Source organism: Sarcophilus harrisii, chromosome 6, assembly GCF_902635505.1.
Source record: "Sarcophilus harrisii chromosome 6, mSarHar1.11, whole genome shotgun sequence".
NCBI classification, from domain to species: domain Eukaryota; kingdom Metazoa; phylum Chordata; class Mammalia; order Dasyuromorphia; family Dasyuridae; genus Sarcophilus; species Sarcophilus harrisii.
This window is the reverse complement of record NC_045431.1, coordinates 27,606,164-27,624,410: the sequence shown is the minus strand read 5'-3', so window position 1 is coordinate 27,624,410 and position 18,247 is coordinate 27,606,164. Positions and strand designations below refer to the sequence as shown.

Here is an 18,247-nt window from a genome sequence, read left to right as displayed (position 1 = left end):
TATATGGTCCGTCAATTTTGAGAAAGTAGAGTTTAAATGGATCAAAAAAAGGATAAGTAGAATTCCATGGACTAAAGTTCTACAGGAGAAGCCCAGGAAGGATGGGAAACTTTGGAGAATGAAATTATGAAGACAGAAAGGGGGAAAGAATTTTGATGAGTAGGAAAAACAGGAATGATGTGAATGTGGGGGAATTCACCAAACCTTCATCAGCAGATAGCACTGTGACAAAGGGCAAGTGATAAAGGACATAGTACATGGCATGGTCCTTTAACAGTGGTGTCTAAAGCTCAGAATGAGCTGAGGCTGGTGAGGGAAGCTAAGGACCCCCAAAGAAGAACTGAGTTATTTGCAGCAGCAAAATACTGGGGAAGGAGGAGGTTTAAAAAAGGGACAGAACCTCAGGGTGGAGGAAACAATGATGGATGAATGGCAGAAGGAAGGTAAAGCTGCATAATTCTTATTTTCCTTCTGTCTTTATTGAATAAGAAAATGATTTTTTATATTATAAATGGCAAAAATAACTAAAAGGGAGTTGATATTCAAATGAGAAAATATTCAGTTAACTTTTGTGAATTCAGGTCACTTCTTCAGATGTTGGATATATGATTCAGATGAACTGTACACACACATACATACACATACTCTCTCTCTCTCTCTCTCTCTCTATATATATATATATATATATATACACACACTCTATATACTCTATATGTATGCACACATACACCCACACTCTCTCTCTATATATACACACATACATTCTCTCTCTCTTTCTCTCTCTCTCTATACACACACACACACACACACACACTATATATATATATATATATATATATATATATACACACACACACATACACACACTCTATATATACTCTATATGTATACACACATACACTCTATATATAACACTCTCTATGTATACACATATATACACACACACTCTCTATATATACACACTCTATGTATACACACATATACACACACACACTCTCTCTCTATACACACACACACTCTCTATATATTCTATATGTATACACACACACACACTCTATATATATATACACTCTATGTATACGCACATATACACACACACTATATATATACACACACACTATATATATACACACACTATATATATATATACACACACTATATATATATATACACACTATATATATATACATTCTCTATGTATACACACATATACACACACACACTCTATATATACACATACACATACATTTTCTCTCTCTATATATATATATACACACATATATATGCTTTCTCTCTATATATACATACACACACACACTCTCTCTATATATATATTCTCTCTCTCTCTCTCTATATATATATATATACACACACACACACAATATATATATATGTATGTGTATATATATATATATATATATATATATAGATGTATATACATATATAGCTGTATAATGATATGTTAAAGAGAATGGTTTCAGAGACACCTGAGAGGACATGAGGGAGAGAATAAGATCATCTATAAGATTATAAAGGATAAAGAGAATAAGTTAAAAAGTTAAAAATTAGATTGAGAGAGGACTAGTTCATTTGAAGGGGGTCAGGAAAGATTTTGTGTAGAAAATGGTATTTAAATTGTGTCTTGAAGGAAAAGGAAGATTCTGGGACTGCATTCAGGTATGTCCTCAGATGTGACCTGTGTAAAACCATGAATATGAGACAGGGAGTGTCATGGATGAGGAACAGAGAAGACAGCTGGGATAGATCGAGGAGTGCAGGTGGAGAAGAACATTTAGTGAGACTGGAAAGATAGGCTGGAACCAGGCTGTAAAGAAATGTGAAATATAAATAGAGGAACGTCTACATTGTACTAGAGGCCACAAGGATATGGTCATATCTGTACAGACGTGAAGTCACTTTTGTAGAAATGTGTAGGGTAGACCAGAGTGCTGAGAGATCAACAAGGAGACTTAAGGTGACTAAGGCTGCACTATGGTGTTACACGTGTGAGGAGGAGGAGAAGATATAGGAAAGAAAGAAATTATAGAGTGAGAAACTGTAAGATGTGGCAATTGCTGTGTGGGGTGAGAGAAAGGGAGGATTCCTCATTAAACCTGGGAGACTGGAAGGATGGCACTACCTTCCACAGAAATAGGGTAAGTTTGAAAGAAGGATTTTTTTGAGAGAGATGCTGAATCCTGCTTTGGACAGATTGGATTTAAATTTGGAAAGTGAGAAACTTAATACAGAATTGGAGAAGACTATGTGACTTTTCTTTGCTGGCTTTGAGTAAAGAGCTCAGAGAGGGGTTTTGGAGGCTGTGCTTCTCCCCCTCAGAATCTCGACCTGTCTTGCAGCCTTTTCTGTGTTGTGCTAGTGTTCTTATTGTCATGCTTGTTAGCAATCATCCTATATCTCACCTTCCCTTCTCAGCAAAACTCCTTGGGGAAAAAATCATTTATACTGTGTCTCTGCTTCCTATCCTTTCCCTCTTTTCTAAAGCCTTTGTATATTTCATCTGATGTTATCATTCAATTGAAACTGCTCTCTGCAGAGTTATTGATGGTCTCTTAGCTGCCAAAGTAATGACTTTTTCCTTAATGTTTTTGATCTGTCTGAAGCTTTTGACAAGACTGATCATCCTCTCCTCTTGAACAATCTTTCACCTCTAGGTTTTCACAACATTGCTCTGTCTCCTCCCCTTCACCATTTCTTCTCAGTCTCGTTTGCTGGTTTTTCACCCATCTCATACCTATTAACCATGGGTGTCCTTTAAGACTCAAGCCTGAGCCCTGTTCTCTTTATGCTGTTGGTGGTCTCATTGATTCCCATGTGTTGTTCAGTTGTCATCTCTGAAGATGATTCCTTGAGCTCAATATATCGACCCCTGTTCTCTTGAGTAGTCTTGCATAACTTTTGATGTTCTGTAGGTATCTCAAACATGTCTATAATTCAGCCCTGCCTCCTTGTCCCCCATTACTATTGAAGATACTACTCAATAACCCAGGTTTGAAACCTCATTGTCACCTTTGATCCCTTACTTCATTTACCCCATCTAGTCAATCACTTGCCAAATCTTATTTTTTCTATTTTTATAACATCTTGCATCCACTCGCTCTTCTCCACTCATCCAGCCATGAACCTAATACAGGGCCTTCATCTCTGTTCTGGACTATTCAAATTGCTCTCTTACATTCTGAAGTGATTCTCCTAAAGTATAAATCTGTCCATGTCACCTCTCTTTATTAAAAAAATTCCAACGGCTCCCTCTTACCTCCAGGACAAAATATGAAGTCTTCATTTTGGCATTTAAAACTTTTCTCAACCTGGTCCCTTTCTATTCTGTCATCTTATACTCTATATCCTTCCATACACTGTATCTATGCTGTATGTGCCTATCTACCTACATGTTATCTCCCCATTAGATTGTATGCAAGAGGTCTTTAGTTGAATGCTTCAAAAATCTGTATTTGGCCCTTTGCTATTAAACATTTTCTTCAGCGAATTGGATGAAGGCTCATATGGCAGATCTATCAGATTTGCAGATGCAGAAGCTAGGAGAGAGAGCTAACACACTGGGTAAACCAGTCAGGAACCAAAAAGATCTTAGTTGAGCACTGCAAATCCAAGAAGAAATTCAGTAGGGAACAATGTAAATTTTACACTTGGATTAAAAAAAATTTATAAGTACAAAATGCAGAAGGTATGGTTAAATAAATGAAGTCTTTAAAAGGATTTTAGTTTTCAGCAGCCTGAAAACTCATTGTTTAGGTGAAATGTGGAAGCCCCCCAAATCATTTCATTCTGAGCCACCTGAAAAGAGGCAGTAAAAAGGCACTTTTGCTGCACTTTGCTCTGGTCAGACCACATATGGAAAACTGTGTTCAGTGGTGGGCACCACAATTTAGGAAGGAGGGCACCATAATTTAGGGAGGATACTGACAAGCTGGAGAGAATGATCGGTATTGGTAAAGAGCTTCAAGACCATTCTGTTTGAGTCTTTCATAAAAGTACTAGGATGTTTAAGCATAGTACAGAGAAAATGCAGGTAGGAAGGGGATGTGATAAGATATGGTTAAGTATTTTAAAGGGTTGATTTTGAAAAAAAAAATAGACATCCTATTTGATTTCACAAGGACCAGAAGCAATAGGTTGAAGTAGCAAAGAGAAAAATTTAAGTTTGTTTTAGAAAAAGTTTTCTAACAATTAGAGCTGTCAAAAAATAGAATGAGCTGTTTTGGAAGATGGTGAATTCTTTTCTTTTTGAAGATATCCATACAGAATCCAGATGATCACTGAGTAAGAGGGAAATTCCTTTCTTATCTAAGCTAGACTATCAAACATCCCAAGAGCCTTTTCAATTCTAAATTCTGTGATTCATTTAAGTTATTTTTTAGGTAAAAATATTATATGGGAATTAATAAATATTAATGAATAAAACATGCTTTACTGAATATCTGTAACAGAAAAGATATGAGATTTTATTGGTTATGTTTTTACGAAGGACACCATGTTTTATTCAAAATTGAAGAAATTGTGTGCTTAGCTGCTTAGATTCTATTATGTTTTCAAAGTTCCAGATTTGAACTTTATATTTTGCCATCTTGTGACTTCAAATGATTACATATATTACAAACCATTTTTCCAGGAAATTATCGAAATGCCCATGATGTTCTCTTCAGTATGTATGCAGAACTGAGAAACCAGAAAATTAAAATTCCATCTGAGATGGCCACAAACCTTATGATTCTGCACAGCTATATTTTAGTGAAGGTAATTTCATTAGAAATTTGTGACTTGCACATTTTAATAAAACATAAACATTAAATGTTTTTGATATTCATAACTGAATTCTATTTGTATATTTATACACAGCCATTAAAAATTTTGTTGAACATATTGCATAATGTATGAACCTTAAGCATATTTTATGTTCCCCTTATGGATTTGCCATGTCTTATATTTATTAATTTATAGTCTTATCACCTTGAAAGCAATAGGGTCCATATCCCTTTCTATTCTTCAGTGTCTACACCGGGCAAACTAATATATCCTCCAGTGAATGTAACCTGGAGTCCTCTCAACATGGCTCCCTGAACATGGCCTGTGTCTAGGTTGGTTGTTCTCTTTGGTACTCTCTGTTTATTCTTCTAAACCATAGCTATTTATAAGCTCCCATTGGAGGTTTACCTTTTACCAGACCCACAGTATTTAATTAGACAGAATAACAGGGCCACTGACAAGGGAAACGGCCCCTCCACTCCCAGAAAGGCAGACAATCTCAAAGAGTCCCAATAGCTCCTGTTGCCCTGACAGGACTCTGGTTCTGTCACTGGTCCCTGAGCATTCAGCAAGGACAGTTTTTGGGGGGTTTGCTGCTCTGACCACCTGCAGCTTCTCCATTAGTTGCTGTTGTTGGCCAGCTTCTTTCTTTCTCCAGAGTTTTCCACTCTAGTGAGCCAGCTTAGAGCCTCAGGGCAACAGCAGTTCTAAAGTCACATGAGAATAGCCTTGTCTGCGGAGGGCAAAGAGTCCAATTCCTATTTTACCTAGAAGGAAACTAAGACCCAGGGAGGTTATGTGTAATACAGTTAATATCAAAAGTGAGATTTGAACCCAAAATATGTCACTTGACCTTGGCAGCGAAGAGTTTTTTGGCAAGTTTTATCTCAGGTTTCTTTTCTATTTGTATTGAGGTAGCATAAATTCCTTTCAGTTTCCATCAGCCTTTTGGTTAATATTACAGGTTCAAAACAACTATACTGAAGGGATGAAGTGGAACTAATGGCCTCTGCCCTATATTCCTGCAACTATGTTCAAACCACCATCCCTATATAAATCCATTATTATCATCCATTAATTCTTGTTTAATACCCACTGAAAACATACTAAATGGAAATGGAACTTTTTAGGAGAAATAAGAAATAAAAAAGCCATAAAGAGTTTGAATATCTGCCACATTGATAAGCAGACTCACTTGAGTTGGGGGAAGAATACAAGTCTTACACTGCAATGACATCATGGTGATACACCAACTTCAAAGTACTTTCTCCGAGGGTATATCTTTGGTATATACAGATATATATCCAGGTATAAAGTCAGCATATACTGAGTAGGTAACAGATGAAAACAGCTTGTTACTGACAGTGCTCATCTGATTCAGACAGTGAGTCCTTCAAGGGAATTTTAATCGGTTAGAAGCCATTAGTCAGTGTTCTCAGAAGTTATAGTTTAACTAGAAGACATCTAAGATCCCTTCCTCCCTGTAAATCTGCAGTTCTATGGACAGTTTGTTCTCTGTTCAAATAAATGAGAAGAGGGAGGGGCTTAGAATTTTTCTTTTCCATGATTCAAATTCACATATTATATAATGTGGAGGCAAAAAATTAAAAATTGAGAACACACCTCTATTATGTCATATTTTTTTAAACATGGAAAATTTAATGAATAAAAGACTCCAGTGTGCTCCAGAGAACCCAGATCTTCAAGAGTAAGTCCAATAACAAATGCAACCTTAGAACAGTTCTTGATATTTCTTGATGTCTCTTTAGCTCAGGAATGAGGAAGGATAATTCAGTTCCATTCCATACATAGCCTGTCACCTTCAGAGTACTGTGTGAGGTGTTGGGAAAGATAAAAAGATATTAAGACACAGTCCTTACTCTTATAATTTAGTAGGCTAGGTAGAACACTAGAGAAATACAAATTGCCTTTTTTAGGAAGGAATCCTCCTTTTGCACTGGGCAGGAAAGTGAAGGCTTTATAGAGAGTAGGTAACTTTTGATCTGATTCTTGAGAGGAGTTTTCACAGATGGAGTTCAAATCCAGGGAAGAACCCAAGCAAAAGACATGGGGGATGTAGCAGATCTTCAGACTAACTTGGACACTGACCTACACTTAGAACCATCTTTGAATCTCTGATTATAAAGTCAGGTAGAAATAGAATTTTCCATTAATTGACTTGTTGAGCTGGATTATATTAATGTTTTTTCCTTTAACTATTTTTGTGACTCTTCTCTGTCAACCATTTATTTAAGTTTCTTTATTTTATTCAATTGGGGAATTATTAACTCAAATGATACTTTAAAAAGGCCTGAATGGTTCATGTTACATTGATAGAGTCACCCCATAGTTGATTATAAAATCTTTAATAGATTAATCTCTCTGTACAAAATCATGGGTAATTTAATTGTGCTGAAAGTATTTTTGATTATGTACTCCTGAATAATGTTTGTATGAAAATATATTCCCAAATCCATCACCACTCTATAGTCTTATAAATGGAATTTTAAATTTTTCTGTGTATGTTTGTTTGAAGCACTAATACATGCCAATAAAAACTTTAAAAATATACTTCATATAGATGGTAACTGTCTAATAGACTAGAATATTTCACATTGTATGTTTCAGATTCATGTTAAACGTGGAGATCACTTAAAGGGAGCACGTATGCTTATTCGTGTTTCCAATAACATCAGCAAATTTCCATCACGTAAGTGTCAAATACATTGTTTTCTTTACCAGAAGTCTGTGTGGGACTTCTGGTGTGTGTGTGTGTGTGTGTTTTGTGAAAAGTTATCCAATCATTTTTTTGGGTGGGTGAGGATAATAACATGAATTATCTTGATAAAATTAGAAAATATGGATGGAAGTGTATGGTATTTTCTGGGATTAGCAGTAGATGAATTTGGAAAGAATGTAGAATATGTGTGAAAATAGCGAGTAATGAAGTTATAAAAATTGTGTTGGGGTCAAGCTGTAGACACTTTAAAGCATCAGTTTAAAGTGATTGGATATTATTTGTTAAGTAATCTAATTTTTAGCAGAAGTATGACAAATCGAAAAGTACTTTAGAAAGACTTTCTGGATGTGATTAATTGGAAGGGGAAAGAGAGGATATTGAATTAGTCCAGGGAGGGGAGTGAAAGAGATTGTTTCCCTATTTCAACTTTCTTCTACCTTTTCCCCCATTCATCCATTTGTCATACTGATGCTAGACTAACCTTTATAATGTGCAAATCTGATTGTATTACTGTATTATTTTAAAAAAATTTAGCACCCTTATCCCAAGTCCACTACCTTGCCCACATAAATAACATATAATACTATTTTAACATTTAAGATCTTTCACAATTTGGCTCCTTACCAAATCTGTAATTTTATCAACACAATTCCCTTTCACATAGCCACACGCCAGTTCCATGAGCAATAATCTAAGTTTTCAATGATTCCGTAATTTTGCTCGGGCTATTTTCTAAGCCTTTCCTCACCACTCCCATCTCTTGAAATCTTAGGCTTTCAATGCTCTTGTTAGATTATCTGGTTCTTTGCCTTTGTTGTTGTGGTTCAGTCATTAAATTGTGTCCGAGGCTTTGTGACCCCATGGACTACCATATGCTAGTCCTGTCATTGTCCATCAAAGTCTGTCCAAGTTCATGTCTATTGCTTCCACAATGCTACCTGTCCATCTCATTCTTTGCCATCTTCTTTTCCTTTTGCCTGCCATCTTTCCCAAATTCAGGAGCTTTTCTAGTGCATCCTGTCTTCTCTTTACATGGCCAGAAGATTTAAGCTTCAGTCTTTGACCCTCCAGTTGTTAGAAACAAGCTGACTCTGAGTCAGGTAACAAATTTTTTTGAGATACTCCAGAGGAATTGGACGTTTCTGGCCAGAAGTGGGCTTCGCCCCTCTGATAGGAAGAGGGAGCCCCAGGTCCAGAAGCGGACAAGCTTTATGTTGTTAGTTCATTTTAGTTCCCTCCCCCAAAATGGATTGGTCAGGTCTCCTTAGGGTCACATAATTTCTTACCTGCTACTCCTAAACATATTCCCCCTCCCTCGTCATATTTACATCCCATGTTCTGTTAATGAGATTCTAATTCTCTTTGGGGTGTGGCTTATATGCACAAGGCTTATGAAGCAAGCTCAATAAAGAAAAGCCTTTTCCTAGGCCTTGGACCTGGTCAGTTTAAACCAGTTTCTAGCCTAGACAACTTTATCAGAAGTTTGAAGCCAAGTGAGTCTCTTCTGAAAGCTCACTGGTCAGAAATATTCATTTTTTTACATTACCTCAAGGCTTACAACTCTGTGGAAACAGCTTTTCATCTTTCTCAGTGTCTGCTCCTGGTTTCTGAGGAATTGAATTTTAACTGTTCTGTGGAAACTTAACCCTAGTTTGTCTCTTACACAGTGAAGAACTTGAATTAATTTCTTTAATTACTGGTTGATTCTCTGATTCTCCAGTACAATGCACAGCTTTCTCTGCAGTCACATGGCCACTAATCCATAGTTTTGACTGCACAGACCTTTCTTGGCAAGGCCATGTCTCTACTTTTTAGCGTGCTCTTCAGATCTGCCATTGCTTTCCTTCTGAGGAGTAAGGTTTGTTTTTTAATTTCATGGCTGTAGTTGCCATCTGCAGTAATCTTTGAGCCTGAGATACAAAATCTGATTCTTTTTCTATTTCTTTTCTCTCTGTTGCCAGGGAGTGATGGGAGCAGTTGCCAAGATCTCAGGTTTTTTGATGTTAAGCTTCAAGCCAGCTTTTCCCCTCTTCTCCTTCACCCTCATCAAAAGGTTTCTTAATTCCTTTTCGCTTTGCCCTCAGAGGGGCTTCCATCTGCGTAGCTGAGAAGGTTGCTATTTCTCCCAGCATTTAATTTTAGCTTTGGAATCATTCAGCTTGGCATTTCACACAAAATACTCTACACTTAAGCTGAATAAATAAAAGAGTTTCTTTCCCTCATGTTGGAGAGGGAACCCTCCCATCTCATCCTGCACCCCGCCCTGTCTCCCAGCATCCCTGCATCCAAAGCCTATCACTTTCCCCGCTGCAGCATCTTTCCCATCTGCCCCCTTCCCTTCTATCCTCCATGCCCAAGTTCTTACAGTAGCTTGCATATGGGCCAGTGGGTCTCTAGTCTTTCCCCACTCCTATCCAGCTTTCTCTCGGTCACTTCAGTGGTTTTCTGCAAGCGCAGGCCTTTTGTCACTTTAGCCATGTCACTTTAGCAGCTTCCTCTTGCCCCCAAGATCTGATCAAGCAGTGTGTGCTCAGCATTCAGAGCCAGTCCCCACCTTCCTCCCCCTTTTCCCCCGACCTTCTGCAGCTCAGCCTCCTGACTTTCCTCATTCCTTCCTCTGGGCCCAGTAACCCTGGGCCTCTGGAGTGACATCACTAGAGCCACTGGTCTAGGATGCTCACTGGGCATTACAAGGTGGATACCTCCCTCCTTCCTCCACTGAAATCCCACCTGTGTAGGAAGCCCTTTCTCACTTCCTTGATCCGAGGGCCTTCCCTCTGTTAACTAATCCTGTGCATAACTTGCTTGGTGTGTTTGTCTGCCTGATGTCTCCCCGGTTAGATTGTAAGCTTCTTGAAGGCAGGGACTGCCTTTTGCATCTTTGAATAGCTCCAGAACTTAGTCCAGTGCCTGACACATAGTAGGCCCTTAATAAATGTTTATGCTAAAGGAGATCTCAAAAAATTATTTCGAGTAGTCATTATAAGAAGAATATTCATGTGATGAGATATTTCTATACTTTATAGCTTACTTCATTAAGTTAAGCCTAGTTCTTTAATTTTTAGTTTTATGAAATGATTTTCCTGTTTTCCCCTTATATTGCAGATATTGTGCCAATTCTGACTTCAACAGTAATTGAATGTCACAGAGCAGGTTTGAAAAATTCAGCTTTCAGTTTTGCTGCCATGTTGATGAGACCTGAATATCGCAATAAAATAGATATCAAATACAGAAAAAAGATAGAAGCAATGGTTAGGTGAATTTTTTTCTTTGGCTAATCTTCATTTTATATATGTAGATGTATGTGTGTGTATGTTTTATAGATAGAGATATATAAATATATGCAATAGGAGAGAGGCATAGTATACTAGAATATAGTGGAGAATACAGTGGAGAGTCAGGAGGTCTAGATTTTTAATTTTGGCTTTTTTTAGACCATTAATTGGATGATCCTAACTAAGGAAGGCTTTAATCTTCTCATGTGGAAAACGACAGGATTGGACTCAATGATATCTATCATCTCTTCCAGCCCTAGGATATTTTTGTTGAATTTGGTGGCTGCAGAGTAAATTGCCTCCAGCAGTCACTCTGAGCTAGTTTTAGGAGAAAGAGTTGAGTTGTTTTTAGACATACTGAATTAGAAATGGAAGCATATATAAGATATCCAGCTTGAAATGTCTAGAAGAAAAGTGTATGTATGAAACTGGAGTTTGGAAGATAGATGAAGTCTGGAAATAAAATGTGCGCATCTTAGAAGTGGTGATTGTAATCCTAGTAATTAATGAGGTAACTGAGGGAAAATTTGCATGAATTAAAAAAATACCCCAGAAATAGAGGAAAGTTTGATGGAACAAAATAAAAACCCGATGACATGAGAACACGAGTGTGACCCAAGTGGGTCCAAATCAGAGTTATACAAGTCAAAGAGAATGACTTTGAAATTAAAGTGCATGAGGCAGCTGAGTGGTGCAGTAAACAGAGCACTGGTCCCTGGAGCCAGGTAGAACTAAGTTTAAATCCAGCAGAAGACATTTACCTGAGTGAGGCACTTAATCAAAATTGTCTTCCCTCCCTCCCTCAAAAGAAAGAAATTAAAGTGTGCAAGAGTAATGTAAGAATCAGGGTCTTCCACAAATCCACCATCAAATAATTGGCCTAAATTTCACAGTTAGAAAATAATACAGAAAATTTGGAAACAGAAAGATAAGTCAGAATCCACAAGATGTTAAGAGACCAAAGTTTAATTTCAACCCCAAGAAAAAGAGTGATAAAATTTTACTTTTTAAAAATTTCAAACAAGTATTGGAGGTAACCAGGAAAAAGTCCTTCGTATATTAAAGAAATAAATTTGGATTTCTTGAGCCATTTAGGCTTATGTAAGAGAACAACACAGTTCATACCAATGTCTAAAAAAATGTACTAAAAGCTGAGAAAGAAGACATTCTCCCACATTCATGGGCCAAATATGGCACATTTGTCCAAACCAGAGGTGGATGAAGGATGAAATAGAGGAGAGAACTATAGGTAAATTTCACTAATGAATATTATAAACGAAATTTAAATAAAATATTAGCAAAGAGATTATAATAATTTTTAAACCAAATTATTCATTATGATTAAGTTGGATTTAGGCTAGAGATGCAAGGTTGGTTCAATATTAGAGAAAAATTATTATGAGTAATCACGTCAAAAAGACCACCTGGTTTCATCAATAAAATACAAAAAAATGTTCAGTTAATATAAAGCTCACATTACAAATTTCAAAATGCAGGGAAATGGAAAAGCCCTTTGTTGTACAATCAAGAGCATACATCTACAGCACAGAGTTATCATTATTTGCAATGGACACCCTTTGTAAATTTTACTAGTTAAGTGCAGGAATAGAATAAGGATATTCTCACTCCCCACTATTATTTGACATCATGAAGGGCAATAAGATAAGAAAGATAAGATTCTGCAGCAGGCAGAATATAATTGTGTATGTTAAGCACTGATCCCTTACTGACCAGTCATTACTTCTCTGATTCCAATTATAGTTTAAAGTAATAGCTTAGAAAATGAACAACAAAATCATTAGTGTTTATATATAGTCGTAACAAAAACCATGAAGAAATACCAGGGAAAAATTATGTTCAAAATAACTCTAAAATGTATAAAAATCTAGTTTGTTGATGTACCAAAACACTTCATTTAAATTTAAAAGACAAATAATGAGAGATTCATTCATAGTTGGTTTGTGATTGAGTTAGCTGTCTAACATAATAAAAATTATGATACTTCTTAATTTATAGATTTAGTGTAAATCCTTGATAATTCCTTGGTGATGATAATTCCTTGGTAGATGGATTTACACTAATAAAAAATACACTAGAACAAAATAATAGCAATTCTTTTGATGGAGTAAAAGGTCAAGAATTTGAAGTAAATAATTTTTAAAGGTCCCACTAATGACACATTTTGGCTATGTTATAACCTGCACTAGTCACTTAGTTTCTCAATGTCCTATATGCAACTCTCTTAAAACTATAAATTGTAGAGTAACTGCATCACCGATAACATTATATTATCAGATCAAAAAATACAAAATAAACTATTAGCAGCCGTGAAGCATTTATAGTATCATCAGTTGTAAACAGTATAATGCAGCAACCACCAAAAAATTTGAAAGTGGTTAAAAAACTAAAATAGACTAATGAATTGAAACAAATGAAGATAATAGCCTCGTATTTGATAAATCTAACTAAGAACAAAAATAACTTGGTAAAGTTTTTTCTGTTGAACAAAAACCTTTAGTTAAGTTGAAAAGCAATTGGACAAAAGATAGATTTAGACTTAGCACAAAATAATTTCCAAGTGACCTAAATGTCAAAGGTCAAATCTTACAATGATGCAAAGGTAGAGAATTAAGGGAAAAACCAAAAAAGGGGTAGGGGAAATAAAATAAAGCAGACAATTTAAATTAGATGACATCAAAATACAACAAAAGTCAGTGCCTTCAAGCATAGTGTGGTGGAAAAGAATGCAGGATTTTGAGTTAGCAGAGCTGGGTATAGATCTCAGGTCAAAGTTCTCAGTACCTGATTATAACTTTGAGCAAACCACTTGAATCTCAGTATTTCTTTTCCATCCATAAAATGAAGGATTAGATGCTGTCCTAAGTCTGTTCCAACTCTAAAGCTATTATCTGTAATCGTATAATCCTGTAATAAGAGATGTTGAGTTGAAACACAATTACCTCACTTCTCTGATAAAAGCCTAATGTCATATATATAGGGAATTGATACAAAATATATATAGAGAAAAAACATTCCCTGATGGATAAGTAGTCAAAAGATATGGACAAAGTCTGAAAGAGGAAATACAAATAACGAACAGTCATGCGAAAAAATGCTTCAATTCATTAATAAAAAGAAAAATATAAATTCAAATGATTACAAGGTAGGATGTGATAACAAACTTCAAACCATTAAAAAATTGTAAAGTAGATTAGTAAGCTGAAACAAATGAACACTGAATTGGCAAAGATGACAAGGGATAGAAATAGTCAATGTTGTATGGGACTGTGGGCAGTCAGGTACAGAACTATATTCTTGGAAGAGATATAAACCGGTAATTTGTTCTAAAAATAATTTTGGAATTATGCATGAAAAGTTATTAAATGTCATATTCTTTAAACCGAGGGATTTTGCTACTAGGAATATATCCCAAAGAAGTATGTTAGAAAGTCATAAGGACCTAGGGATTATATGGGGCTGGGAAAAAAGCATTATTAAGAGCTAACTGTGATATCTCTGTTGGATAGAGTGGTAATTGACTCTAGAAGAAAGTTTGAGAGACTTATGTGAATTTGGAAGGGTCTAGAAGAATAGAGATGTTTTTGAAGAAAAAGACTTTTGGTCTTTGGTATGGCCTAATGAACTGAAAGACATAGAAGGAAGTTTCAATCAATGTAAATAACTTAAAAATCCTGTGCAATAATATTTTTTCCTATACGATTATTTTTAAAAATTTCACATTTCTTTGGATGAGTTATAATATGCAATGAGAAAGCACAGTTTGAAACTTGTAGAACCTAGATTGTACAACAGGAAATCAGAACTGGAAGTAATAATCAAACTCACAAAGAATGTCTATAGTTTTCTTTAAAGTGCTACTATTCTTAAAAAGATATGGTCTTATTGCTCACACCCAATTTTAGAAGAGATGAGGTATTTTATTAATTTTGAAGTTATCCTTTACTTTTTTAATAGGAGGCCAGATACGTCAGAGACAGAAGAGGCGACCACACCATGTCCCTTTTGCGAATTTCTTCTCCCGGAATGTGAACTCCTTTGTCCAGGCTGTAAAAACAATCTCCCATACTGCATTGCAACTGTAAGCTTCTAGAAACATATTTTATACAGAAAAGTGGTATTAATTTAGAAATTTTTTTCTATTAATTTTTTCTTTTTCTTTTTCTTTCTTTCTTTTTTTTTTTTTTTAAGTATAAGCCTATCACTGTCTTTTCATAAGGAAAGTCAAAACATAAGCTGTTACCACTATTCTAGACTTAAGTCATTTAAAAAACCATTTGATCAATGTTCCAGATTTTAAAAAGAAATGGGCATGGATTTTTGAAACTCAAATAATTATATTCAAATTCAGATCAAAGTAATTCTCAATTAAAATAAATAACTCATATAGTAGATTGAGATTTAGAATGCACCAACTTTACAACTATTTTGTGATAGGTAGTAGAAGTGTTAATATTCCCATTTTACATATAAGGAAATATGAGGCTCAAGTTAATGTCCATGATCCTGAAACTAGTGAGTGTCAGCAGGGAGATTACACTCAGGCTTCTACTGAGTCTAAGTCCAGCATTCTCTCAGTAGAGAATATTGTTTGTCAAACTAAAAAAATCTCTAGCAGTTCTGAAAGTTGAGGATTTAACTGAAGTATGGATTATACTCAATCAAATATTTACTAAAGTAGTTGCTATGTGCTGGGTGCCACATTGGGTATTCAGAATAACAAAATGAAAAAGTTTGCAATGAATTTTTTGTCTGGAAGCTTATTTCCTTGGTGAAGAAAGCAAAATAAATTTGACCTCAGATACTTAACACTTCTTAGCTGTGTGACCCTCAGCAAATCACTTAACCTCAATTGCCTCAGTAAAAAACAAACAAAAATTTATTGGAGTGTTACTTAATCAACATATTACTATTTTTTAATTTTAGATTATTAAACTCACTGTTAAACTCAAACAATAGGATGTCTTTCTTTACAAAGCTCTTACATACTTAGAACTTTGAATATATAATATAAGACCATATATGATGAATATCCATCACATTAAAGGTAATAAGTTACCTTTATGTACCTTTATATATTATCCCACCATTGATTCTAGTTTATATAAATGGAATAGAGCAGAACAACGCTTAATTTTACATACACAAAACTTGAATAGGATAAAATCTACTTCATTTAATGCAATCAATATATTCTTACTATTATTATTCCTAACTAAAAGTTGTATGTGAAATAAGGTTGAGAACTTTTTTCACTCTTGGCTTTTACACAGGAATATTTACTTAGCACATATGATGAGAAAGAAAGTCAAACACATTCCCCCCCCCCCCCAATGTTTCAGAGGCTCATTCTCTTCCATACCACTTTAGTTAGATTTTGAGAAGATTGGGATCAAACTCAGAAGTTTTTATATAGTATTGGTCCCACAAAATTCACATCTCAGTGCCATATTCTGGCTGGATAAATTCCTAAATTTCTGTCTCATTTATCTTTGGGCTGGCTATTGAAGATTGTTCTTTATTCTGCAGGGTCTTAGTGCTAATCTGGAGGGCAGAAAAGCCTGACTTGGACTCTGGCTTGGACTGAGGTCCATATTTATGGGCCATAAGTGAGCTTTGGATGGAGGAAACCTGAAGCTTCCTCCCTTAGAGTATTAATATTCTCTCTCTTTTCCCACCAGAATGTAGGCAGGCAAGAATTAGAGTAAAAGGTGGGGGGAGTCACTGTTGGAAGGTGATTATGGAGTGACCTGTTTATGAAGCAGTTTAGATTTATTCCCTTCACTCCATAGGGCATTTTAAGAACCACAGGGAGAATTTTCAAGGAAGTGGATTTTAAACTTAGTGTAAAGATGTTCTTAAAATTATAGCTGTTCACTGGTGGAATGGCTTTTCATATGAAGAGAAAATTCTACATCATCATTGGGAGTTTTCAACTAAAGATCATTGTAGGAAGTTAGACTGTCACTAGGGAAGAATAAGACCTCCAAGATTAATTTCATTTCCATAATACAGTGTCACTCTAAATAAATCATCATGCTAATCTTTTTGTTTAAAAAATCAGTTATTCATTAGTTTTCTCTATCTTCATAAATCTATTTTAAAATTTGTCAATCAGATATGGTCTGTCAAAAACTTCACCAACTGAAATATAATAATTTGCTTAGTACAGAAGACTTGATGATCTACTTTTAAGCATTTTAATTCCTAAAATGTATTATTTATTAGCTGTTAGCTGAATCTGACATTTAATTTTAAAATGGGGAATTACACTGTTACGATATTTTACAATTACATTTTTTTTTAAATCAAGAGATATGAAGTAGTGAAACTTAAGGAAACAATATTATCTGACCATAGGACATGGCAAGGAATTTTGGATTGGTAGACTATATATAGATGTAGTCTGAAATAAATTATTCAATCATCATTCAAATATTTTTTCTGTAAAATTTTTATTTAAAGGGTCGACATATGATAAAGGATGACTGGACTGTGTGCCCCTATTGTGATTTTCCTGCTTTATTTTCAGAAATGAGAATGTAAGTTTGAACTATTTTAATTCTAATATTTTAAAACCTTCCAAATGTTACACTTAATCATTTCAAACTATAGAAACCTCTATACCTTCTTTCTGTTTCTCTTCTCTAACTGCTTTTTGCAATTTTTCAGGATGATTCATGATTTGATATCATAATTAGCTTCATATCTTACAATTTCTACTTGTTACTTTACTTTTGGGGCTTTTTTATACAAAGAAATTTTATTTTAATCAGAATTTAAATTTTTGTTGGCTTTTCTTGGGGTGTGTCAGTAATATCCTAATAGCAGGCACAGGAAAGAAATTTCTCCCTTGCTTTTCTTAAGGGATTTAAATTTTTTTATGGCATATTAAAACATATGAAAAGTACTTTGAAAACCTACATTTAATATATAAACACAAGGTCTTATACTTCAATGTGGATACATTGGAGAAGATTTATGATTACGCAATCAGTCAATAAAGAAGAATTGCACTATTGTACTCTATAGTCTGGAGGCTGGTGGGTGACTCAGGAGAGAGCGCTGGGCCTTTAATCAGGAAGATCTGAATTCAAATTTGAACTCAGATATTTATTAATTGTATGATTCTGAGTAAGTCACTTAACCCTATTTGCCTTAATCTGCTCCAGGATGGTTTCCAAGAAAACTTCATGGACAGTTCTTCACAACTGAGTCCCATCAACTACATAAAAGGTGCCACGCCAGGCGTGGCATAGGGTACAGAGGACATAGTTCTTGGCGTTGATGGGCTTGCATATTTTTCCTTTTGATAAAGCTACATTGAGGAAAAGATATGTTTAGCAGCAAAGTGAAAATCCTTTTTGATACAGATTGAGTTACTATAGTAACAGGTATATGTCCTTTTCTGCTGAGTGCTTCAGCCTCAAGG

The 18,247-nt window shown here is 35.2% G+C and overlaps 1 protein-coding gene across 3 annotated transcripts in view; it reads left to right on the top strand.

Annotated features, from left to right (window-relative positions):
• LOC100922072 (WD repeat-containing protein 19-like) overlaps positions 1-18,247 on the top strand; it is a 126,615-nt gene that overhangs the window by 94,499 nt on the left and 13,869 nt on the right. For 2 of the 3 annotated variants that reach the window (XM_031944261.1, XM_031944260.1), the window contains 5 exons: positions 4,649-4,773; positions 7,411-7,492; positions 10,628-10,778; positions 14,773-14,896; positions 17,281-17,357. In XM_031944261.1, the coding sequence (XP_031800121.1) occupies positions 4,649-4,773; positions 7,411-7,492; positions 10,628-10,778; positions 14,773-14,896; positions 17,281-17,357 (559 nt within the window). Of the gene's footprint in view, positions 1-4,648; positions 4,774-5,026; positions 5,115-7,410; positions 7,493-10,627; positions 10,779-14,772; positions 14,897-17,280; positions 17,358-18,247 lie in introns of those variants that run through there. The other variant, XR_004230444.1, reaches the window with a different exon arrangement.